Source organism: Gymnoscopelus microlampas, assembly GCF_963454915.1.
Source record: "Gymnoscopelus microlampas genome assembly, chromosome: 5".
In the NCBI taxonomy this organism is placed as follows: Eukaryota; Metazoa; Chordata; class Actinopteri; order Myctophiformes; family Myctophidae; genus Gymnoscopelus; species Gymnoscopelus microlampas.
In genome coordinates, this window is record NC_139942.1 from 28,950,188 (window position 1) to 28,977,696 (window position 27,509).

The 27,509-nt window shown below is 41.4% G+C and overlaps 1 protein-coding gene across 1 annotated transcript; it reads left to right on the forward strand.

Annotated features, from left to right (window-relative positions):
• Positions 1–27,250, forward strand: LOC311046151 (junctophilin-1-like). The gene is made up of 7 exons (XM_084058305.1): positions 1–655; positions 9,146–9,905; positions 15,127–15,245; positions 18,114–18,359; positions 18,581–19,035; positions 19,734–19,830; positions 20,481–27,250. The coding sequence occupies exons 1-6, from the start codon at positions 277–279 to the stop codon at positions 19,812–19,814; spliced, it is 2,040 nt and encodes a 679-aa protein (XP_083914431.1). The 5' UTR covers positions 1–276; the 3' UTR covers positions 19,815–19,830; positions 20,481–27,250.
• The last annotated feature ends 259 nt before the right edge of the window (positions 27,251–27,509 follow it).

Below are 27,509 nucleotides of genomic sequence, written 5' to 3' on the forward strand. Positions count from 1 at the left end.
CCGTGGCGGCCGCCTCTCACCCTCCCACGTCCCGCACCAACACAACCAACCACCAATGCTCCCAGCGACCATCACTCATCGCCTGTCGGTGCCTCAAACCCCCGCCGAGGAGGTCGCTCTCTCACTCGGACGCCCACTTTCGTCGCGCTCGCCGCACTTCTTTCCCACCTTCGGACTTCGATTTAAGGACCACGGGAAGTAATATTCTGTAGAATCCCCCCCCCCTCCCGGGCGCCCGCAGCAACTAGTGCTCCCCTCGACATCACCGCTTTCTGAATGACGGGCGGCCGGTTCGATTTCGACGATGGTGGCACATACTGTGGAGGCTGGGAGGACGGCAAAGCCCACGGACACGGCCTGTGCACCGGGCCCCAGGGTCAGGGCGAGTACGCGGGCTCGTGGTCCAACGGCTTCGAGGTGGTCGGTGTGTACACCTGGCCCAGCGGGAACGTGTACCAGGGCTACTGGGCGCAGGGGAAGCGCCACGGGCTCGGCGTGGAGACCAAAGGGAGGTGGATTTACCGGGGAGAGTGGACGCACGGATTTAAGGGACGCTACGGGGTCCGACAGAGCCTGAACACGCCGGCCAGATACGAGGGGACGTGGAGTAACGGTCTGCAGGATGGATACGGTGTGGAGACGTACGGGGATGGAGGTGAGAGACAGACAGACAGTGTTGTCCAACATCTCAGCTGTTATACCTACCGCCCACAGGCTCAGCTGCATCATTTGAACATATTTTGTTCCAGGGACCCCCAGAAGCAAAGATTTGAGTTTAAAATGTTCGCTTAAAAAAAATCTAAGACTTATTCACGATTTTTCTAAAATAGCAGATTTACTATGATCTCGTAGATCTGCTAATTTTGAATAGCCAATGAGATAGCCAACTGCACATTTATTTATATATATATATATATATATATATATATATATATATATATATATATATATATATATATATATATATATATATATATATATATATATATACTTGCCAAGTGTGCAGTTTTAGGGTGTCATTTCACATTAGTTATGTCATTTGTTTCACATGGGTTTCATTTCTTTTGCAGAATGCACTATACTGAGACAGATTGATAGTTAGAACCTGCACTATACTGAGACAGATTGCACCAGATAGTTATAACCTATAGGCTAAGTTTGTTTCCATGCAGGATTGTAACTGAACTGGTTGAGTGCACAGAGGTCATGGCTAAAAATAGAAGACCTCACCCGAACATGTTGGCTGTTAAAAAAAAAAAGTCAAAATTATTTTGTGGGATTTTACACTGATTAGCATTGATCAGGTATAGCAGGAGAATCATTTGTTTGAATTATTGGTATTCTATACAGTAGCCTAACAATAACAAAGTAGGACAGCTGCATTAAAAAAAAATCTAATTAGGGTACTGTGCTGTAATTAATGAAACAATGTAGTGTTTTCCAAATCCTACTGTAAATTCTAATTGTATTGCAAAACCATGATTGGTATTCTATACAGTAGCCTAACAATAACAAAGTAGGACAGCTGCATTAAAAAAAAATCTAATTAGGGTACTGTGCTGTAATTAATGAAACAATGTAGTGTTTTCCAAATCCTACTGTAAATTTTAATTGTATTGCAAAACCATGAAAATGTAAGTAAATTGCTTAGTAGCATTAGGGAGTTCTCTGTATCAAACTATTATAGCCAGTTATTATGTTGGTACTAGTGGATAAGCTCCTACAAGGAAAACTGGATGAGTTGAGCTGATTGAAGGCCAGATAGTTATCAAATATTACGCCTTAGTGCGTGTTTTCAATTAAAATCAGATGTGACAGAACCTAAGTGAATGAAATGCACATTAAAGTGGGAGGTATTCAACCATGGCACTAAACTCTAAATGTAGTCTGACTGTCAAACTAATTAGACTCTGGCCTGGGTGTGACTGACTACACACCTGTGTGCATCAATCTAATCAATGCAAACAGCCATTCCCACACATCTCCTTAGGAGAAGCGTGAATTAAAAACATACAATATAGGATATGTCTACTCCAATGCATTTCAAAGAAAATCTCCTACATATACCCAGCTGAATATTTGCCCCCAGCTTAGGGATGATATGGGTTCAAGTGGTTAAAGAAAGTGTGTGCATGCATGAATAACATTGATAACAATCCAGCAATTGAAGACAATTAAGTCAAGAGCTAAACATGCAAGACACCAGTATATAGCCCTTTAAAGGAGTAGTTCACCCAAAAAAATACACATTTTCTATCAATTACACACCCCATGAAGCCTTGAATTCATGGAGCTTTATTCTTTTTTGTCGCATTCCTATAATCCAATAATTTGATGACGGGCGGAGTCGACCCAAAGAGTCTCCTATTGACCGATGACCCTGTCATCAAATTATTGGCTTAGGAATGCAACGAAAATGAAATCATCTCCATGAATTCAAGGCTTCATGGGGTGTGTAATTGAAAGAGAATAAGTATTTTTTTTGGGTGAACTGCTCCTTTAAGGAAACAATTTGTGTTGATAATTGACTATGTAGCTAGATGAAAGTTGATGTTTCCCAACACAGCCTGCCAGAGCTTTCTCACCATGGGGGGGTGGGGGGGGGTCTCTCTGTCACACGTCATTTCTGTCCCTGTCACTCACACCTACCTCCAATGAGTATCCCCTTTATTACTTCTAGTTGATGTGGCATGATGCATTGCCATATTATCGCTTCAACAGCTGTGGAAACCTCATGAACCGGGTTTGAATGTTTTTGCCTCTTTAACCCATTACAACGGGGAAAGCATCAGTGTCATTTTAGATTTTAGCTCTATATATATATATATATAACACATTGGTTGACTATTCAAAAAATAGCAGATATTTAAAAGCTTAGCTCATAGCGCGTCACTTTGTGCTGTGCTCATGAAAATCTTTGAATATATATATATATATATATATATATATATATATATATATATATATATATATATATTTATTAAAGTGAACATTTTTAACTCAAATCCTTGCTTCTGGGGTTCCCTGGAACAAAATATTTTGAGATTGGGGGTCGGTGGCCAAATACACAAATACACACGTTTTTCAGAAAACCGTTCCATCAATGAGACCTTGGAAACACATTCAAAGCCAGTTGCATATTAAAAAAATAATAATGTCAGTGGAAAAACTGAAACAATTGTATAACATTTCCTTGACACACTATGGTTTTCTCTCATAGTGACAGGTTTATCTCAAGTTTCTGAGGACGTCAGCAGCACTTAGTAAAAGTTATTCCTTACCCGACATTGATCATTGAATAATTCTAAAATATGAAGTGGATCCAGTCTGTAAAAGGGTTACTTTTAACATAACATTACATTTGTTTGAATTTCAGGCTATAAGCCTGCCATAGAATTTGAAAGCAGGTGTCACTTTTTTGTTTTTAAATTGTGGATACCTCATTTTGGAACTAATGTCTTCATAGTTTCCAGTCCATATTTTGCCAGTAGGTCTGTCCCACCTCCTGTAGATACTTCTAGAAGGAAAGGACAGGTGTAAGAGATCTGTCAGAAAGCTTATCCCCATGAAGGACCATGCCTAGTGGGAATCATGAGGTCAGAGAATATGTAGTATTATTGTCTCGCCAGGCCGAAGGCGTGGCCAAGACTATGTTTTCGCCCCTGTCCGTCCGTGTGTCCGTGTCATTCCGTCTGTGAGTAGCTAATATGCGACACTGTTGGACCACTCAGCGTGCAACTTTGCATGAACACTCCCTGGAGGCCAAGTAAAAACCTCTGCCCCAGATGTTTCACATCGACACGAAGGAGACTCTTTGTGTCTCCTACCAGATACATTAGGGTCTTTGTTATTATCATCAAATGATTGGCTTAGGAATGTGACACAAACAAATAAATCTCCATTAATTCAATGCTTCATGGGGTGTGTAATTGATAGGAAATACGTAATTTTTTGGGTGAACTACTCCTTTAATGCAATAGAAGCTGATGAATAATTATGCATAAACTCTGCTAAAAAAACAAGGTGCAAAATAGTATAACATAAGTAGAATGCAGAGAGAACAATGAAGTGCCTCAAAGAAACTAAGATAGCAGGTTAACCATGATCCTAGCATCTGTTATGCTTGTGGTCAAGGAAAAACAAATCTAATTAAAAATCTGCATAGTAAACTAGCATCTATCGGGGAAAAAGGTGACACGAAGGAATACAAGGAGAGTTGCTAGTCCAAAAGTAAAGATTGATATTATAAGCAACAGTTGTGTAAGGGCACAGTCAGGCATAGATTTGTGTGTAGGGCATCATGTGAACAAGTAGTATGTATAATCTATCTTATGTGTATGCATGTATTTAGAAAAAGCTTTGACAGGCTCTGTGCATGCTTGTAGTTCCCTTTTCCAGAATGTGGCATTCCTGCATGGCACTTTCTGGAAAAGGAAACTACAGTCGTGCACAGAGCCTATTGTGTAGCTTAAGTTCATTAACGAGATGCATTTTAGCCAAGCAGAGTACTAATTATCACCGTCTATCTGTCCGTCAGTGAGCAGCTAATCTTGGGCACCGCTGGACCAATTGGTGTGAAACTTTGCATGGACACACTCCCAGTAGACCATGGTAGAACCTTTTTCAAATTTGCCTCATGGTGGTGATATAACAGGCGATTTTAGCAAGACACACTTTCTGGCTAGAGCTACTCCTTCAGATTTTCACCAAACCACACACAAATTGGTACACATTATATATGCCACAGTGCCATCATGTGATTAAGACGTATCTGTCAGATTTTAAATATTCCAATATTACGCAGAATATGCACACTCTCAGTAGGCCGAGGAAGAACCGCCCCATGGTGGCACTATAACGGGTGATCTGCGCTCTGAAGAGTGCACTTTTCTAGTTATAGTGTAATTGTGCACTGTATATGTTGGGGATTTGTACGCAGATTCAAAAGTAGCCCCATTAAGAACCTCTCACTCCGCTATACAGCTCCGAGATGAGCTGTATAGCGGAGTGAGAGGTTCTTAATGGAGCTAATTCAAAGGACTGTTCTGTTGTGGTGTCACTGTGTCTTTTGGTATTTGATTTGATTGTGTATTTTTGTTTACTTGCCAATTTTTGACAAATTTCTCTGTGTGGATAGGTTTCTACTGCCGGTACACTGCATAGACAGAAGAAAAACTATGCAGTTTGAAGAACTGCTCAGTCCTATAAATATCATAGTCTATAATATGCAGATCCATGGGCAAAATGTCCTTTTAGTTAAATCTGTTGATTTGGTTTCACTGTGAAACCAGACGTTGCATGATAGATTTGGAATGTCGGCTAATGAATTCAAGTTGTAAAATGCTGTATAAAAAAGACATCAAGACTCTTTTGGGACTAAATACTGGGTAAAGTTTTCCAGTATGACTCTGTATTGATTTCTTCTTTTTAGTCATTGAGACAATAGAGTAAGGCTTAGTACAGTAAGCTATTTCAGGGGTGTTCCATTTCCCCTTTTTCTTCTCCTACATTTCTTTTTCCAGGGATTCATCCAGGGTCCTCTCCACAGTCATAGGCAGAAGACTTCTTTGACATAGCAAGATAGTTGTTGGAGTTATGTTTGGCTGTGCCGGCAGGCTTCCCAGCATCTCAAGTTACTTCCATCTTTTAAAATAGCACACTCTCCCTCCAACTGAAGGCATCGGGGCCACACTGAGAGGCACAAGCCCTCTGCCAGGACTCTCTTAACGTTTACCTCAACCGGTCATACCGGCCGGGTAGATATAAACATAAAATCACAACAGTTTTATTTCTTAGTTGCCAAAAATAAGAATGAAAGGCATTTATTGATCTTTGATCACGTTTGACTGCAGCCTGCCATACTGCCATAGGTGGCTAGTAGAATTAGACCATTGGTTCTCAAAGTGGGGTCCGGGGACCCCCAGGGGTCCTTGGGGGTGTACCAGGGGGTCCCCGGCAAAATTAGTAAATATAGCGTCATAATAATTTTAACCACTTTAACCTATACGTTGGCTGTTAAAATATAGCAGATATACAAGCTCATAGCACAAGATGGGGGTCTGCAGCCAAATACATATCATTTTGGGGGGTCCTTGGCATGAAAAAGTTTGAGAACCACTGAATTAAACAATTGACTTACAGACAAAATTCACCAGCTTTGATGAGTGCTAATTTTGAATCAAGCTCCTAGGCTCAGTAGAAGATGGAACTTGATATTCTCAACCAACCGGGGCTTAAAGATCCAAACGTTTCACTCATCTGCTCACTTTGTGCTCAGAAATGGGATCAATAAAACATATTTAAGAGTGGCTGTCTTGGAATCCTAAGGTTCCTGATTGGATCCCATACTCCTCCTGGCTGCATGTCAAGGTGCCTGTGAGCAAGACACTGACTGAACCCTTAACCCAGAGGTCTTCAACAAGGGGTCCGGGACCCCTAGGGGGTCCTCAGAGTTACTACAGGGGGTCCGCCAAATCTTTGTGTGACATGATTTATTTTATTTTTTTACCTTAACCACTTGAACACTAGCATCCCTTTTCTGAGGAGAACTTTAGCCAAAAATAGCAGATCTACAAGCTCACAACGCCTCGCGCTGCGAGGCGTTGTGAGCTTGTAGATCGGCTATTTTTGGCAAAGAGGCATAGGTGTGTGAGGGGAAAAAAGAGCAGACCACGTAAACAAAAAATGTTGAATCTGAAACACAATTGTATACGATATATAGGGGGTCCCTGCCTCATCTCTCTCTCAGCTAGGGGGTCCTTGGCCTGAAAACGTTGAAGACCCCTGCCTTAACCCATTGAATCCAGGAACGCATCTCTGTCATTTTAGATTTCTTTGGCTATGCAAAAATAGCAGATATACAAGCTCATAGTGCGGCATCGAGTGCCGCGCTATGAGCTTGTAGATCTGCTATTTCTTTTTAAATCATGCAAATTTTGTGCAAATCTTTGAATACATATTCTACAAATGTCTTCTAAATAAATCCTAACCACTTGAAAAAAAAAAAACTCATGTTGCTATATCAATGTCAAGGACCCCCAAAATGTAGTTGGCCGCGGACCCCCATCTCAAAATATTTAGTTCCAGGGACATCCTGACATTTGAGTAACAAAATGTTCGCTTTAAAATATATATATTCAACGATTTGAACGCATTTTCATTACTTTTTCAAAAAATAGCAGATCTGCAAGCTCATGAGCGCCACGCTATGAGCTTGTATATTTGCTGACTGCTATCTGCTAACTGCTCCTGATGAGCAGGTTGGTGGCTTGAATGCATGGTAGACTTAACTTAGCCGTTAGTGTGAATGTGTGTGTAAATGTAATGCACGTTGATAAGTGTTTTGGATGAATGAACTATAGTAATGCACCATTCACCTCTTGGATGATAGATAGATTTTAAATGTAATGAGGTAATATGATAGTAAAATATTGCCCTTATACTGACATCATGAGCTGGATCTTTAATTCCACATAGATGGTGTTAAAATAGAACTCGCTGAAAGGATGTAAGTGTTTATTTCTTGCGTTCAGTTCAATAATACAAGAATATTGTAGCCAACTCAAATGAGCTTACTGCATTGGCTGATCATTTTGCTGGTTTTAATCATTTTCCCTTGTTTCATTAAGGCACTTAACCCCTAACTGATCCCTGGCGTGCTGTATTAATGGTAGACACTGCTCCTAATAGTTAGGATGCATGGGTAAAAGGCAGAGGATAAATTGTATGTATGTGCAAATGTAGGCTACTGTAGCAAATACCCCAACAGCAACTAAAGGGGACAATTATTATTATTATTATTATTATTATTATTATCATTGATTATTGAAAACTTAAGTTACTTTGTAGATTTGAATTATTATTACAAAACATACATTAACCACTTCAGCCCTATTTAAACTTTGGCTATTTGAAAATGGCAGATCTACAAGTTCACAATGCGTCGCGATGTGACATGTTGAGAGCTTGTAGATCTTCTATTTTCAAAAGATTTTAATGCATTTTATACAAATGATACCTTGTGAAACGGGACAATCTGCATAATGAGTACTTTTACTTTTGTCACTTTAAATATATTTTGATGCCAATACGTTTGTAAGTAAATTTTGATTACCAGACTTGTGATGAGTGTTTTTACATAGCAGTATTGATACTTTTACTCAAGTAAATAAATTGAGTATTATTTCCACCACTGCCACAGTGACTTTTAGCATTTGGTTGCTCAGTAAAATGCTTTGCCATGATGGGTATATATTTTCTAAACTGTTGTAATTGCTCTAGCAGTATACTAGCCTCTGAATAAGTAAGGCCTTTTTCCAAGCGTGTGCCTGCATGTGCTCATGATTTTATCAGGTTTGAGAGAGGATTGTGTATCATCAATCACAGACAATATGACTGTCACAGAGTTAAGTAATATTATAGTTATATAGCACAGGGGTAGCTCCAGTTTCAGTTGCAAAATATAACCAGATGTATTTTCTTTGATTTTCCATTGTCTTGGCTCAAGGGAACAGATCACCATGAATGAATGTTGAGGAAAACTGCTACTTTTAGGACAAATATGCCCATATGGCGCACAACCCATATATGGCCATGCCTTACGTCTTAATACTGATGTCAAGTAGAGACATGTCAGACATCAGCGCAAGTGTGTGCGTGGGGTGTGTGTGTGTGTGTGTGTGTGTGTGTGTGTGTGTGTGTGTGTGTGTGATATATTTCTTGAAAGTGTCATGCATATACCACCACCCCATCATATCTGGTTAAACCCAAATCTAAGGTATGATTATTACATTTTCTGAGTTTTTTCAACAATACTGTTGAAGACAATTTCAGTTTATAATGAAACAGAGGGAAGTCTATTGTTATAGAGGAACTGTTGTGTGACCTTTCATTGTGTCACAGTACAGTAGTGCCTGTGACAAACCAACTCTACATATTTCATATCATTCAGATGTGAGGATATGCATTTTAGGCTATTGGTGAAGATGTCATGCAGTAAACCATACTGCATGACATGGCCTGTTGACCATAGGCCCTGCCCTGGCCCTCTCTGGTCCCTCTCTGCTCCACCATAGGGCTGGTACTTGATGTATTCTTACACATATTCCTCCATTCAACTCATTACATAACTTGTCTCCTCCTGCAGGTACATATCAGGGTCAGTGGACAGGCGGGATGCGTCATGGTTATGGTGTACGTCAGAGTGTCCCATACGGCATGGCGACCGTCATCCGCTCCCCCCTTCGCACCTCACTGGCCTCCCTACGCAGCGAGCAAAGCAACAGCACCGCACAGCTCCACGACTCCCTGTCCGACACCCCGGCTGGCACACGTGGCGGCTTCGTGCTGAACTTTCACTCGGAAGGCGAGGGCGGCGAGCGGAAGAAGGGGCTCTTCCGCCGCGGCTCGCTCTTCGGCAGCCTCCAGCGGCTGCGCAAGTCCGACTCGCGCTCGTCCATCTCGAGCAAGCGCAGCTCGGTGCGCAGTGACGCCATGAGCCGCATCAGCAGCAGCGACGCCAACTCCACCATCAGCTTCGGCGACGGTGACGGGGGCGACGACTTCCTGCCCCTGGAGGACAACGTGGATGCCACCACCACCGAGTCCTACATGGGCGAGTGGAAGAACGACAAGCGCTGCGGCTTCGGCGTCTCGGAGCGCTCCAACGGCATGAAATATGAGGGGGAGTGGCTGAACAACAAGCGTCACGGCTACGGCTGCACCGTCTTCCCCGACGGCACCAAGGAGGAAGGGAAGTACAAGAACAACGTGCTGGCCCGCGGCATCAAGAAGCATCTCATTCCGCTGAGGAACACCAAGACCAAGCAGAAGGTGGACCGCGCCGTGGAGGGAGCCATCAGGGCCGCAGCCATCGCCAAAACCAAAGTGGAGATTGCCACTTCAAGGTAAAATACATCCATCTATGACCTGTATGATCTGATGATGTACGCTGTGGGGATATGTATGAAACTTGGGTCAGCTTACATCATGTGGGTTGTACTGCGTTGAAGTGGTAGATTAAAATAACTGAGCTGCTGGCCCTGGTTACTGTATGTGCACTGCACTGGATCTCTGAACGAGTGAACATACAGTCTATCATTAAATATCAGTTGTCTATCAACGATGAGTATACAGGTGAATTTACTGAATGCACAGTTTATTAACCCTCTGTCAGGCGTCTGGCATTTTGTTTTACAACATGACTATCCTTTTTGGTCAGGGCTGACATGGCCGACTACAGTAAATATGAGAAGGAATATGATCTGTCAACAAACCTTCAACAGTTGGTATCGGAATGAATACACATGTACAATATATGAACAGTCTATGAGTGAAGTAAAATCCTCAGTATTCATTTATCCATTTGTTATTTGTTACTGAGAGATGGAACCAAATAGACCTGTCCATTTTGTGCACTCAGAGTTAAATGAACACTGTGGATTTTACTGTGTAAGTAGTCTCTCAACAGTTATCTTTAACAGGCATAATGCGCGCACGCACACACATGCACACGCGCACACAGGCACACTAATCCATCCCAGAGTCGGACGCGTCTTTGAAGGTTGCGGTGTGTCCATAGTTGACGAGTGTTGGTAAGAGCTTAGGAACGTGTGGAAGGGTTTCAGCTTGCGTCACTTTCCCCATCATCTGGGAAGGGAGGGGAGGGGTAGAGAGAGAGAGAGAGAGAGAGAGAGAGTGTGCAGGTCCTATAGGCCAGAGTACATGTGTGTGAATGTCCCTCTGTCTGTGAATGCATGTGTGTGTCTATGTTGGCTTGCCACACCAGCATGTTTGTCTGAGCATGTGTGTGTGTGTGTGTGTGTGTGTGTGTGTGTGTGTGTGTGTGTGTGTGTGTGTGTGTGTGTGTGTGTGTGTGTGTGTGTGTGTGTGTGTGTGTGTGTGTGTGTGTGTGTGTGTGTGTGTGTTTGTGCATGCGTGCGTGCGTGTGCATGCGTGGAGGTGTGTATGTTTACGTATGTGTATGACTTTGTGCAGGTCAGGCACACGTTTGTGCATGCATGAGTGTGTGTTTCTACTGTATGTGAGTGTGCCTGCATGCGTAGTGTGTGTGTGTGTGTGTGTGTTTGAGAAGTAGGGTCTGCCTAAATAAGGCCAGGCAGAAGGAGGCTTATGCTTATCAACAGCTGTCAGGAATACTGTCACACACATGCGCGAGTGTGCACGCACGTGCGTGCGCGCGCACACACACACACACACACACACACACACACACACACACACACACACACACACACACACACACACACACACACTGCCTCAGCTGGGTGCTTCTTCTGTTTCTGTTTGGCCTGAGTTTAAGTCATAGAAGCCAGTCCAGTCTCAAGTCTTTTGGTATTGTTGCTGCTGTTAGTTGCTCATTTAAGCCTGTAGGTTTCAAACTATTTGTGTCCAAGGAACACCAGTAATATTCATAGCAATAGCCGATCTACAAGCTTACAACAATACACCTCATCGCAATGTATTGTGTGAGCTTGTTTTTTTTGTTTGTTTTTTACACATATATATATATATATATATATATATTTATATATGTATATAAAAACACATACATACATACATACATACATACATACATATACCTGTATAATAATAATAATAATGCAAAATTGCCTATAATGACATAGGCAATACTTGCCAAAATAGTTACACCAGTTGAAAGTTTTAAAAATAAATTCGGAAATGAGTGCGCACTGCAGCGCACAAATACTCATATAGTAAATAAAAATACATATATGAATATGTATTTTTATGAGTATTTGTATAGTATACTGTATATTGCAGTAATAATGTGTGGTTGACACAATATCCCAAGGCAAACCTGGACTTGTCTCACGGCATACCAGTGTGCCTCTGCACACCATTTGGGAATCACTGGAGTACAACCACAGATACAGTAGGCTACATCATGTTTGGATTATCACTTAAGAGATATAAATGGCAGTGTTTGTTTGTCGCCAGAGTCTGTGACAGGCTACTATCCAAAAATGCGATAATCACGCTACTCCTAAACGACAACAAATGAACCACAAACATATTATCTCCAGGATACGAAAATAAATAAATACAGATTCAGTTGTGAGATGAGCCATCCAGGTGTCGCAAGAGTAACGTACATGCCCACCACCATGGAGACTGGGATTTGATTCCCCCGTGCCTCCGGCTTGGCTGGGCGCTCCCAACTAGCACAAATGAACACACAGCAACTGAATTTCCCCTGTGGGATCGATAAATGGCTATCTATCTAACTGACTGTGTCTGTGGGAGGGAAGCTGGCTTGGCAAGCAAAGGGGTTCTCTGTCGCTGCATCAGCAACTCCTACAGGTTGGTGTCCTGTTCAGCACTGGTGGAAAGTAACTAAGTACATTTACTCAAGCACTGTACTTAAGTACAATTGTGAGGTACTTTTACTTCTACTGTACTACATCTTAGAGGCAAATATTGTACTTTTTAATCCACTATAATTATTTGAAAACTTTAGTTACTTGTTACTTTGTAGATTTGAATTATTATTACAAAACATATGTTATCCACTTCAGTTGTATTTAAAGCTCTATTGGAAATAGACAATCTACAAGCTGTAAATGTAGGCTGACTAGTAAAGATGCATGGCTGCCGCCTGCCGGTTCTTAGAGATTGAGTTTTAATTCCACCAGACCAGGACGAATTGACTGACCTTCATGAAAAGCGTATTGATTTAAGCATACAATAGCCTCATAAATATCTTCTGTCTGTGGATTGCTTTAATTGGGTACAAAAGTTCTATTTGCAGCCACAAAGAGCTAGCAGGGTGAATGCTTAATTACTGTGTTGCACGCTGAAACTCACTAGGGAAAATGTGTCTTTGTCCCTCTGTCTCTCTCTTTGTGTCTGGTGTGCATGCACATGCAATACGTTGTCATGTTAACATGTCCCATTACATGGCCTTTAACTGAAGGGTGTCTGGCCCATGCACATGTCCACACATTGCGGGCCGCGTGAAGGGGTGCATGAAGGGGTGCATCACAGGCGTGCATGTGCACATCATAACAGCAGTCTCTGTGTCTGTGTTTTTGTCTGTGCGTGTGTTATTGGTCACTGAGTGTGTGGGCTTGTTCCACTCAATAGCCTCGCAGACATTATGTCCCGTAGCGAGACGGTAGGTCTGAGGTAATGCATTCACAAAAATATTAAATAACATAGTTGTCTGAACATATCAATATTTGGGGAGTGTTATCCTTGACCTACTGTCAGTGTGCACAAACACATTGGCGCTGATTGGTCCAGTAGTTTGCAAGTGGACACACACACACACGCACGCACACACGCACGCACGCACGCACGCACGCACGCACGCACGCACGCACGCACGCACGCACGCACGCACGCACGCACGCACGCACGCACGCACGCACGCACGCACACACACACACACACACACACACACACAAGTTAATGTGAACTTGTCTGGTCTTTAATTTAGGAACAATTAAAGTAGGCTATTTATTATTTTTATCATCATAGAGCGGGTTTGACAAACAAACATTTAGTCTCTTGCGCTTCAGTCACTGCCCAAACGGAGGTAGTGCTCTCTGAAATCCTGTAATACTAATAACAGTTCTACGGGCCACTTCAATGCTTTCATAAAGGTGCAAACAAAGTAAGTACTAATGTTTCGATGCACCGCATCTTCGTCAGAGTCAAAGCCTTTGACTAATGAAAATTTGTAAATTAAGAACACCAGTGTTTCCCCTATACTAGGATGAAGTTGTAGCAGTGGTGGTGAACAGCCGTGCGCACGCGCAAAAAAATGGATTACAAAAATACATATTATTTTAATGTATTTTTTACAATGGAGGATGGTTCCATACTTATATGTCTTTAATATTTGTGACATAATTTTATAATACACAAAAACATAATTATTTTCATAAATCTAGTTTAATTATGAATTGTCTCAAGATTTATGTATGTATATATCAAATCACAAATATAGACATATAAGATGGAACCATCTTCCATTGTAAACAAATAATTATAATAATAATAACAAAAATAATTTACAGAAATGTTTCACTGTGGCGATCAAATTTAAGCTGTGGTGGTGCACCATGGCTAAATGCATATTCTGTAGGGGAAACACTGATAACACAATTTCATTCTCAGTATGACTAAATTCAGTGTAAAGCAGCACTGTGACACAAGCCCACTGCTTTATTCAACTATTCAGTCCATCTGTTGGAGGTGTTTCTGTGGAAGGTGGCCTGTTCAATAGAGGACAATGTAGTTCCGGCATCTCATTGCCATCTTCAACTCCTTTCACCACTGTCATTGATTAGTGAACAAAAAGGTCCATTGCCTGTCTGTGGCCCACACACAGCTCATCCAGCTTCTGTTGTTAAGTTACATTTCTCTCTCAGCAGTCAATCTGTCTGTCTGTCTGTCTGTCTGTCTGTCTATCCCAGTCTTTTCCTCACTGCATCTCTTTCTGCTTTAGTGTCTCTGTCTACATCACACTGTATCCCACAGTTTTTTTTAATCTCTCGTTCACACAGTATGTTAATACGACTGCAGTGGTTGAATGGAGGTGGACTCCCTACTTTTCCATTGAGAATTTTTAACCCTGGTGTTGGGTAGGACACCTACTGGTTGACAAGTAGCCCTGCCTGAAGCAAATAAGCCCAAAATCTCCCCTGGCCAAGGGAGGATTCCCTTCTGAATGAGCGGCAGACGTTTGGTTTAATTCCCATAGGAGATCTGGGTTTGAACCCCAGGTGTTACAGTTGCACTTACTTCTTCTCTCTGTCGGGAGAGGAGATAAAAGGTACAAATACATTGGACTGGACTGGAGTCTCAGGTTAATGTCAGCGTAAATTGTACATAAACCTTTTAGTTTCTGCTTCCACTCTGCTACATTTCCAAACAAAATGTCCTACTTTTTCCATGGTTGTGTCGTGTCTATATTAACATCTGCAGTCAAATGGCAGCCAGTGTTGAACTTGATGTGTGTGTGTGTGTGTGTGTGTGTGTGTGTGTGTGTGTGTGTGTGTGTGTGTGTGTGTGTGTGTGTGTGTGTGTGTGTGTGTGTGTGTGTGTGTGTGTGTGTGTGTGTGTGTTTGTTTTTCACAGGACAGCCCATGCTCGTGTCAAAGGGGATGCTGCAGACCAGGCAGCCGGGTCTGCTAGTCAGGACTCAGACATCGCCAGAGCCGTGGCCAGGGAGCTCTCCCCAAGCTTCCACCAGCCAGGTACGCACGCTAGCGCCTTCCTGTAAATCAGTGTTTTTCAACCCTTTTCATATCAAGGACTATTATTTAATCTGCATTTGAGCCACGGACTGCCATTTGATGAGATTTACTCAGACTCTCAGACCCACTTAGAATATTAAGGGTCCATTTGGTTTCATTTTACGCTCTCAAGAGTTAAAGACCTACAATGGTCCATTTGGTTACCAACTCCCCATCATTTAGCTGGGGACCACCTGGAACCCCCTCAAGGACCACTGGTTGAGAACCGCTGCTGTAAATCCCTTTTTCTTCTGCTATCCTGTTTAGCTAGCTTTTTTTATTTGTTCATGCAGATTAGGGTGACATCAGAGCCCATCTGCACATCTCTGCTGTACACTTACTGTACATGCATGCATGCTGCACATACATACACGCATGCATATAGAATACATGTGCACAAAAACAGCCACAGGCAAAATATACAGTGTAATAGAATATTACCAAAACAAGAGGCTGAGATATCAAAGGTCATGCTTCACTGTAATACAAAATAGATATCTCAGCAAGAGCCACTGCAACCAGATCTGTGTGAGCTCCAATGAAAGTCCTGGCAAGTTGCCTGGTTCCTCCACATAAACCAGGTTGGAAGAGGTGGGCTATAGCTTTGCTCTGGGCAAATACATGACAGTTACTCACATGGAACCCTAGTGTCCCTATTCTGGGGCAAATGTTGAAAATGGCATCTACAACCTCACAACGCGTTGCAATGTGATGTGTTGTGAGCTTTTAGGTCAGTTGTTGTAGATTGTAGGTCAGGTGGTTGATTTTTGATTGTTGCAGAGGGAAAAAAGGAGGGGCCTGGTATAGACCCTTGGGGGACTCCGGCTAACGTATAGAGGTTTTTACATTTTTTTAATTTAGAGTAGCCAATTATGTTTGACCCCCTTTTTCTCCCCAATATAGTCGTTATGCCAATTAATTACTCCCCACACACATTCCTGTGTTGTCACTGCTGTTGTATCCTACTGACTCACCTGCCAGTGAGGAGCCCCCACCAGGAGGACGTAGAGCCTTCATCCTACTCCTCCCGCCCAACACTCCCTGCTGACAGGTTCCGCCCCAGCCCGTAGGAGTTCGTACAATGGCCAATATCACCCTCCCTGCCCGGCTTCCCTCACCTGAACACGGGCCAATTGTGAAACGCCAGACAAAGCCAGATGCACCACGGTGGATTTGAACCCACAACCTCCGTGGTGGTGGTGGGCAGGGACTTTACCACTGTGCCACCCGAGCGCGTATATAGGGTTTGAGTCTATGGGGACAAATCCTTCAGAAAAAAAATCCACAGAATTGTTGGTAATCCTAAGGATGCTATCAGTATAATGTTTATTTTTTTATCATGAACAAATGTGTCCTAAATCAGCATTTTTAAATAAAGTTTTGAAATTAGTTTTTACGATTGCAATTGAGATTTTATTGATCAAATTGACGTACCATGGGACAAAAATGTTATTATTATTTTTGCAAATGATTTTTCCACGGTATTGGCAAGTTATCTCGGAAACAAATTTCCTCAAAATCAATTACCTTGTGAACCTTGTAAACACCATCAACAATAACGCCAATTATTGGATAATTCTATGAGTCTGTGGACAAACTCTGCATTGTGGAGAGCCAAATTTCATATAAACAGTGAGGCTCTTCTCTCTGTGGAGGGGGTATCAATGATGTTGGCTGTTCTCTCTGTGGAGGGGGATATCAGTGATGTTGGCTGTTCTCTCTGTGGAGGGGTATATCAGTGATGTTGGCTGTTCTCTCTGTGGAGGGGGATATCAGTGATGTTGGCTGTTCTCTCTGTGGAGGGGATATCAGTGATGTTGGCTGTTCTCTCTGTGGAGGGGGTATCAGTGATGTTGGCTGTTCTCTCTGTGGAGGGGTATCAGTGACGTTGGCGGGGTCTTAGGGCTGGTGTCTGGTGGTAGGACAGCACTGCTGCGGGGCCTCATCAGTGACCCAGAGCATGCAGGGAATGCCTGGAAGCCTTTAACAGGTTTCATAAACTGAGCGAGGGCCGAGAGGCCACTTTGAAAGCTCAGTGAGGTCGGGCAAATGCCTCCACTGTGGAGGCCGATACCGGCATCCTAACCATGAACTAACTGACAGTGGATAAAACCTTGAATTATGGTTCAGGCTAAAAGTGACAGGTAGACAAACATGATATCAGGTATTTGGGTTAGGTTTAATCACACTTACAGTTAAAGTTAGCCTTAAATGACCAGTATGACCTAAAAATGGAGGTATGCTGAGCATGTACTATCAGGGTAATAAACTTACTTTTGGCCAGCTGGTCTCAGAATCTCTGTAGCCCCTATAATGTCTTACATGTAGCTGCCAAAAGAGTTTTTAGAATGGAAAAAACTCGTGGAACACATGTTGTGTGACTATCATTATAGCTATTGGGGTTGACATTCTAGCAGACTGATACCCTAAACATTTACCACAATCTCGCTAGTGCACAATAGGGCTTATCTGAAGCTAAAATTGCCATAGTAATTCATAATACAAGCACACATAGTCAAAACTAAAAAAAAACTGTGATTGGGAGGAGAGCATAGCATAAGAAAACACGGAAGACAGAAAAGACAGAACTGAACTGAACTGAGAAACAACAAAATCTTTGCTTCCAGTGCTTCCGATATAGAGACTTATTGGTGTTAGCATTCCACAAAATCATTCATTCTCACTGCCTCCAGCATACATAACACACGCACGCACGCACACACACAAAGTTGTGTATGCTGATTGACACAGCATCAGTGCTTGACAATGTGACAATGCCATCAGCAAAACATTTTCTTTGAGAAAGCCTGTGCTTCCATGTTATTCCAGGCCCCGACTACATCCGACAGAAATACAATGAGCCGTTGGAGGTGCAGGAGGTTCCCGAGGAGAAGGAGAAATCTCCGTCGGGGAGCCCCCATTTCTATCGTAAGGGCACAACACCCGACCCGTCTCCAACTCAGAGCCCCTCTTCATCACCTCTCGCTGCCAAGAAGGAAATCATCGTTGAGGCACCTCCTGCTGTTGTGGCACCAAAGCCCACTGTGGCCCCTGCTGCTCAGAGCCACAGTGCAGGTAGGCTTCAACAGGGATGTCTAATGTCAGCTGATCTGCTGAGGGGAATGAAGAACAAAAGTTAAACCCTCAAAACCCCCACTTTATCTTTCGTTACACAGCCTGACAAATCAGTTGGGTAATATTTGCAATTCTGTTATGTTTTATTGACATCTATTTATCCTTCTCTCCTCATCCTCTGTCCTTGCTGTTACATTATTTTTGTTTGCTCTATGTTGCAGGTTTAACCAAGGCGCCATCAAAGCTGTCTCTCAAACAGGAAGGGCGAAGACCAGAGCCTCCTCCAGCATCCAAACCAGCTGCCCCTGCCACCACATCAACCAGTGTGCCCATTGCTAGTGTCCCCAGCAATGGGCAAATACACTCCCAGTTCCACAGCTACTATGTCAATACTGCTGTCAAGATACCACCACCGGATGAACCATCCGGCGTGGAGGAGGACTTGCACCCATCGTGCCTCGCTCGCTTACCGCCGCCAGGAAAGATGGCACCGCCGAGCGCATCGCCTGCACCGCGCCGTGCGCGTGCACCTTCACCGGCCCCGGCTAAAGAGAGCGTCAAAGCACCAGAGCCTGCCAAATTGAAAAAACAAGATTCACACAAACCAAAGAGCCTTGCGGAAACCAAGAAAGCCAGCATGGAAATGACCACCAACGATATTGTAGTGGAGGAGTCAGTGAGTGTCCATCATCCATATTTTGATATAGTCAATGTGGGAACATTACCGGTGTTATATGTTGACCAAGTGCCTGCACAGCGAAATCCTCAGTGTTTACCTGAACTAAAATAGGCCCTTATACTGTAGGTCATGTTTTGCACTCGCAGCAGCTCGGACTATCCAAATGCCTTTTTTATTGAAGGTGCTTAGTACTGGTGGCTCACCAGGTACATGTAGACCACATACCATTAAGGCTCAGTCATTGAGCTGCCGGCCTGGGTTCGAATCCGTCCAGAATGCTATGTGCTAAGTACAGAATGACTCGATGTCAACACAACTCATAAACTAAGTAATTATACTACAAACATTGAGCCTGTAAATTGAAATTGCCATATGCCAACATAAACAAGACCAGTTCATCCATATAATGAGTGTGTGTGTGTGTGTGTGTGTGTGTGTGTGTGTGTGTGTGTGTGTGTGTGTGTGTGTGTGTGTGTGTGTGTGTGTGTGTGTGTGTGTGTGTGTGTGTGTGTGTGTGTGTGTGTGTGTGTGTGTGTGTGTGTGTGTGTGTGTGTGTGTGTGTGTGCGTGCGTGCGTGCGTGCGTGCGGGTGGGGAGAATGTCTTGTGCCCCAAGTTGGAAAGCTTCTTGGGGAGACCATGACATAGTGTATGCATTATACATCCTAATCATGCTAAACTATTCTCTTACTTCCAGGGCCCTAACTCTATCCTGGTGGCTCTTGTCATGCTGTTGAACGTTGGACTAGCAATCATTTTCGTCCATTTTCTCACCTGACCTAATCTGAATGAAGGTAAGGGTCATTTTCTCTTATACAAAAACTAATCTAATACAAGTGCTCACAAATGTATGAAAATGTCTCTGCTTAAAATCGTTTTTTTTTCTTCAGCCCTGAAAAGCAGACAGATGTATTTGTATTCAGGACTGGAGAAAATACTAATGATAATAATAAGGGACATCCATGATGTCTTTAAATGATACGTTGTGATCTTTACATTCTTTAAATAAAATTACAACTTTTACATATACAGTAGTGATTTCTTATACTTATACATTGCTCTTCACTGATTACTGGACCAAACGTTGACCCAGTAATAATGAGTAATGATGCCATATGCTAACTTAATGTTCTTGTAGTTTGAAAGTTAAAATAATAGGATGTGCCAGCCATAATCATCTCAGACTATACTTCTATTTCAATGTTTCATGATTAGATATGTTTTACAATTAGAAATATTTGAGCTTAGGCATAGAGCATTATAGGTAAATATGATGGTCCCAATATTCTCTTAAAATAAACTCTTATATTTCCGTTTTATTCACGTTCCCATATATTCCCATAACATTCCCTTTAATTCCCATGCAGATTCTCCATCTTTGGACCTTCCCTAACATTTGCAAAATCTAATTGTGATCCTGTCCCCCTGTCTCTTATCTCTGCAGTGGACTCATCCAAGCTAGCAGCCTAGGCCCCGAACTCTCAGCAGTTATGTCAACCAAGGGGGCCTTTAAATATGGCGCCGGTCAGAATGGCAGACACAGGCAAAAAATGGAGGACTGAAAATAGACAGGAGGAGGAGGACGAGGGGTAAGAAGAGGAGGAAAACACATACGGGGGGTGGGTGACAGAGGAAAAGGAAAGCAGAGAGAGAGAGAGAGAGAGAAAGATGAGACCAGAGCTCCCCCGCGCATGGACTGACTGATTGACTTTCGGTGCCTGAGGTCGAGTCTGATTGGACGGGCCATGATTTGTGACTCCACTCCAGAGGGCTGTGAAAGCTGAAGCAAGCAAGTCGTTGGTCGGGAAGAGGCAAGCTTAAAAAAAAAAAAAAAAAAAAAGGAAAGACAAAAAGAAAAAAAAAGCATAGGTGTGTGTGTTGAGTTTGGTGGGTAGGAAGGAGGGAGGCTGGAAGGGGGAAAAAAGGGATGGAAAGTACATAGTGTTTGTGTATGTGTGCCAATGTGGCATCTACGTCAACCTGTAAGGTGCACATTAGTCTGCGTCTACACGTCAGTGTGTGTGCCTGTGTGTGTGTGTGTGTGTGTGTGTGTGTGTGTGTGTGTGTGTGTGTGTGTGTGTGTGTGTGTGTGTGTGTGTGTGTGTGTGTGTGTGTGTGTGTGTGTGTGTGTGTGTGTGTGTGTGGGTGTGTGTGTGTGCGTGTCTGTCTGTCTGTGGTACTGGTGGTGGATTGGATATGTTCGGAGATGCACTTTTAGCTGATGGAAGCCGACAGCTGCCTTACTATTTTACCGACTGACGTAGTACCCGGGCAGAAGGGCCAATGGGGGGGGGGCTGCCTAGGAAGGAATGCGAGGTGATGGGTGGTCTCTCTCTTTCTCTGTATTGGGCCTGGGAGAGTGCCTCTATCTCGGTTTATCAATATCTGTTTTTATCTACCTGTCTCTGTGGGTCATAGCACTTGTCAGTTGCAGATTTAGACAATGCCAGTTGCAGTTCAGACAATCTCTAGTTTATCTTTTATTTTTTGTTTGATTCTAAAACATTAATTGACGTTAGTTGCTCATTATTTTTGAAATGACAGATTATTACGTGCTCAACATTGTGTCAGTAGTGTATAGCTCATTATATTGCTGCTAATGCAAGCAAATTCCATAGTCAGTATTACGCTAATGACAGCAATGACAACTTTTGTAAGAGTAGTATCAAATTCTTCAAATGGCACACATGTCATTTTGGAACCAAACTCATTTGTTGTAATGAATGAATGGAAGAATCTTTTTGACTTGACCCTGCTTGCATGAATTTGATCTTTAATGCTCGATTACAGTTTATTTTTGTATCTGTCAGCTCAGTTTGCTTACTGGTTCCACATTCAGTGCATTAGCACGCACAGCAGGAGCATGTTTTTATTTGGCACACTTAATTATTCTGTTTGTTTTTCCTGTGTTGGTTTATGTATCCTGTTAACAACCGGTCGGATAAACTTTCATCCCAGGATTATGAAAGCATTATACACCTTATCTGGTTTAATTGTTGGTTTTTGCAGTACTGTATGCCACTAGCTCAATGTTAATGTTAATATGATAATGGCAAAAGCTAAATATTTCAAAGTTGAGATAGTTAACATCATAACTGGCACTTTTAGAAAGAGCGTTCATGAGCTGGACAGTTACAGGTGTATCATAGTGCTTTCCTTTGATAGGCTAAAGTGGAACACACACACACACACACACACACACACAGAGGACATTTATATGCTAAAATGTTTATCAAAATAACCACATACCCGTTTAGGTAGGCCATCTATAATGCCTAATTTATATTCGTTTGACGAAAACATCTGTTATTTTCAGTAAGCAACGGTGTTGTGCGATGCAGTATAATTTTAGCTTAAGACACTACAATGAGTAGTTTCAGGAAGTAACTGTTCAACTACTGCACATGTCCCAGCCAAGTAATACAGTAGCTGTATATGTAATGGCTCATATAGTAACAACGTGTCTGGTAACAAAGGAGCTACAGCATTGTCTCCATTGTTTAGAGATATACAGTATACTCTATTTACACTTGTTAAACTTTGTGTAAAAGCAACACTAACTTTGTAATACCTTTTTGAGGATGATCTTTTCTCTGACCGAGTAACATTATAAACCATATGGTAGCCATCTTAAATGTAACCTCCAAAGACCATTCAAGTGTGGTAATACCCACTGTCCTTTCAAGTTAGCGGTTTGTACTGTACAGTACAAGGATAGAGGCACTCTCCCTCTGTTTGTAGAATATGATGTGATTCTATGCAATCTGATGTGATTCAATAAGTACAGCACAACGCCTATCTTTGGTACTTAGCTTGACATATATTTTGTGCAATAACGTGTGATATGAAATAGCTGTTGCTCAGATGTTTGCACCAAAATATGCAACGTTTGGTAAACTAGCTCGGAAACGCCACCCAAAGTGAACACCACCCAGAGTGAACCTTCTCATTAGTGTTTAGCAATTGCTCTGTTTTGCCTGGATTTGACTGACATGTGTATCTGTTTTTGTTGGAAGGACAATTCACTTGGTGCCATCAGACTCAGTCAATCACAGAAGAGTACTTTGAATAGATTTCAAGTAGTAATTTGACCCAAGTCCTACACGTCCCAACAGTAAATCATACTTTAAGCCTTGCTAGCCATCTTAGGAAAGGACATGAGGGACTATTCAGAAACACAACGCAAGGGCCATTACGATTGAATCACTTTGCTTAGTATATTCTGGAAAGCTGTGAATTAACAGCCACATCAAGGAAATCTTTCCATCTTTATCTACTGTAGCTATCGGTTACTGTTACAGTCTCAATGTGGATACAGCTTGCAGATAATTTATGTTGCAGCCTCTGTTTAACAAAGCCGGGTTGACAGTGCAGCTTTCCGAACTACTGCAGGCACCTGTTGACAGAAGCCAAAGTAGATCCAATCATATATCACACATGACTTTCGCCACCATAAAGACATCAACGCATATTTTGTTGCATTAACAATCTTTTGTTCTAATCACAATACTTGATTTATAATGTTTTGCTATATTGTTAGATTTTGCTGTGCTAAAAAGTTTAACTGGGATATTTATGTATGAATGCTATTTAATATTGAAGGCAGTAGAGTTATTATTTAAAGCTCTTGTCATTCAAGACATGAAAGTTTTAATAGTTTAAACATGATGGCACAATAGCAGTTCTGTATAACAATGGTCTAATGGTTAATTTCCCATTATTGTTAACAAGATGCCAAAACTTCTATTTATTTATTTTGAGATATACTGTTCATATTTTAATTCATAGTCATTAATGAGCAAATGCCTCCATTACAATGTGAATAAATTGGTGCCTTCGTGATTATTACGTTCACATATTGTTAACGTCTGAAGCAAAGAATACAGGGTTTTCATTTTCATTTTTCTTTCATTGTGTTAGATGTTTTTCTCTGACTTAAGATATTTTAGTTGTGCATGAGTTGATTCGGGCGTCATTTTTGTGACTTTTCTTTGTTCAGTTATTTTACACTCTTATGCCTGGAAAGAAACAAGTTTTTATCCTCTAAGCTAAGGAATACTAAAAAACTACAAAGCATTTTTTTGTACATTATGCATGCTAATTATCAATAGACTGTCCATTTATCCTCTTCACTGGTCGAACATAATTTAATATTTCTGCTATTATGAATGTATTTACAAATGCCTTCGCCAACTCTCACTCTGAATTAAGTATTTCATGCTGACTGCATGCTAAAATGCAGATTAGGCAAGAAACTAACGACTCAAGTACAGTATGCTATCGCAAATCAAAGCAAAGCAAACATTGAGGAGTTTGAGGACCTGTGACACCAGACATTTTATTTTGTGCCTGCTAGAGTGACTGCAGTGCAAAAATAATGATTTTAATTTGAGAAATTGTTAAAATGTTCTTACTAGCCAGTGTTGGTAGCCAGTGACGTAAATGAGGAATTGGCCTTTGAAATTGACCACTACTAACATAAATATATTTAGGTATTTGGGCTGAATGTTTTTAGAAATATGTGAAGACTTAATGAAGATTATAGTTTACTTAAGAGGAAGAAAAAGTCATTGTCTTAAATGCGTTTTAACCCTATTTGCTGGATCTAGCATATAGTTTATTTATCTTTTGGGTATTATCTTTTTAGTGTCTTGTTTTGCATGCGTATTGGTTGAAGTTTTTGTGTCAACTTGTATTTAGGTTGTCAGATTAAATTATGAACTGTATAGAGATTGTGTAATCAACCACCTTATTTATATTGGCAGTTTAGTAGTGGGAGGAAAATGCTAGTGTTTAATCTTTTTCATCTTATTTACGTCTTGGCTCATTTCTATAATTCGTCCATTGCTTCAGACTGACCTAGGCTGTTCAAAGTATGCAGCAAATGATTAGAGTTAACCACTATCAAAGTTCCATTCCTAGTTCCAACCCTATCAGCAGACATCCTCTTCATTCCATCATTGAGAACTTGCTTTTCTGCCTGGAGATCGTTTCCCAATGCTTTTCAATGAATCCTTTTGATATTTGGCAGGGAACTATGAGCTAGAACTGGGATTCACTGTACTCTGTTGGACAAAATAGTAGGATTACTAACTGTTAAATGTCATTCCATACAGTGCGTACAGTTTACATTAGTGATACGGAAAATGGTAACCTTGGGAACATCATCTCCCTCTTTATTCATGATGACACATAACGACTGGTAACTACTACAGTACACATACTGTAATTCCTTTAGTTACCCCATGTGTCCTCTTAAAAATGGCAACATCTACAGTACAGTACAGTACAGACTTGCTTGATCTAGTTGTATTAATCGTAGCTGTTATACCTGCAATTATGTTGCCTTTTTTTGCTCAGTCTGAGTGCATTGGTCATTCTACAGTATGAGCACAACACTAGAAGTTACCACTTATGGTAAAGCTGTCAAGTACTGTAAGTGAACTTCCGATTGATGGCATAAAGCACAGCAAAAGCTAAGGAGTGGGAAAGAGTTTAGAGCTCTTGAGTGAAAGAAGAAACAGCAGTATTTTTGTTCGGGATAATGCTTGGAAGTATAAGAGTATTGAGATAGGATTTAGATGTGAACAATGGGTGTTTGCAAAGACCTTATTGATTAAAATCCATTCAATTACACACATTGCCTGAAGTGAAATATGAACAGGGTTTATGTAGTGACGTCTGAATATCTTTAGGATCACATTCAGCATTTTAAAATATCAGATTCTGTACACTGGTGAGAATGTTTTCCTTCATAAAAGATACCACATTTTTATTTAAGTTTAAGTAGTAACACAATTTAGTGTTTCTTAGCGTAGTTGGATTTGAGGGCTTTCTTTTCGGTTACATGTCATTCACAGAGTTACAAATTAAAATGCTTATCTGTGGATATGTCAGACAATTATTTGCACTCTGACAGATGTACTGTATCAGAGCCAAAGGGCCTGTATTGGATAAGATCGTCTTGGTTGACTCTAGCCAATACAGCAAAGATGAACTTTTGGAAAGCTATTCTTAGAAATGTCTAATCTTAGACAGGTAACCTGAAGATGTTTAGTCAGGAAAATAGCAGGATGTGAGGAAGCATGAGGAAGACATACATTAAGGTTAGGTACAGTATGTTAGGGAGAAAACGGCAATGGAGATTTGATTTCAAATGAATGTTGACTATTTTATTTTTTTATGATTGTATCTTGAAATGCTTTGAGAAGAGATTGGGGTAATGATAAACGCTTGGTAAGACGTAAGTTACGATACAGGACTCATTCTGCAGTCACTCGTTTAAATCCTCTGCAGGTGGAAAATAACGAGTTGAAAGGAATAAATGTTGAAGAGATGCAGGTGAGGCTTACAGTAGCTTTTTACTTAAAAGCTGGTGTTGAGGGCAGACTTCCCTGAAGGATAGTTTTCAGAATAGGATCAGGATACACCCCATTAACCCTGGCTTCCCTATTTTAGGCAATTGTTTTTGTATTTTCACAATTGTGAATTTCTTTATAACATGTTTCAAAAATAGAGACAATTGCATATCTACAAGCCCACACATTACATGAGCTTGTCCATCAGCTATTGTTGCTATATGTCTTGCAACGAAGTGTATAGGGCTTAAGTGGTTAATCCATGTCTGTGCAACCGGTAGGCCTATTAATTTATTATTTCTATTATTACATATATTTTTTTACAGTCAAGCTAGAAGATTCAAGCTACTGTATACCTTAGGAACTGGCTCTCATAGAGTTCATTTTTATTGTCCAAACTGCATGTGTGCAGCTGTGTATATGGCTATTTTCTACTGGTATCAAATTGTGCCATCATCTGGTTTTGTGCTAAAATGACAAGCTGTTATGACTACTGCTGAGAGAATGGTAACCTCCCCTCCGCCCCATGTAGTATTGTTTTGTATTTATTTTTTTGTCGAACAATGTGTATGGTTTTTAAGTCCTTTTTACAGAACACAGTCAAAAATCTTTGGATAGCCTATTTTTCTAAAATAAAATAAAAGTTCCCTAATCTGTATTTTGGACAGTTTGCTTGGTGCCAAACACAGCTTTATCATTTGATTTGGTAGCTGTTAGAATTAGGAAAAGTTTAAGGTAAAGACAATTAACACTCAGTGTATTTATTTTAAGACCAGACCACAATGCTTGTTGTAAATGTTCTGTTTTTTTCCGCTGTTGTTTCCATGGTGATCATTAAAAAGTTGGTTTACATTTTATGTCTCCTGTCTTTTGTCTTGTTTGTTCAGCATTGCCCCCCCCCCCCAAATAACACAAATGACACAAAAGCCAATTCATAATCATCATCCACAGACGAATTAGGGTTAGGGTTAAAGGTAATTTCCACCTACACACATAGTATCACCTCCACTGGAAACCACCTGAAATCCATTGAGATCATAGTCTTAAACACATTCCCGTAGGTGCACAGTGACCCAATGGTGGAGAAGAAGTGTGAAAAAGTGAGGAATCCCCCC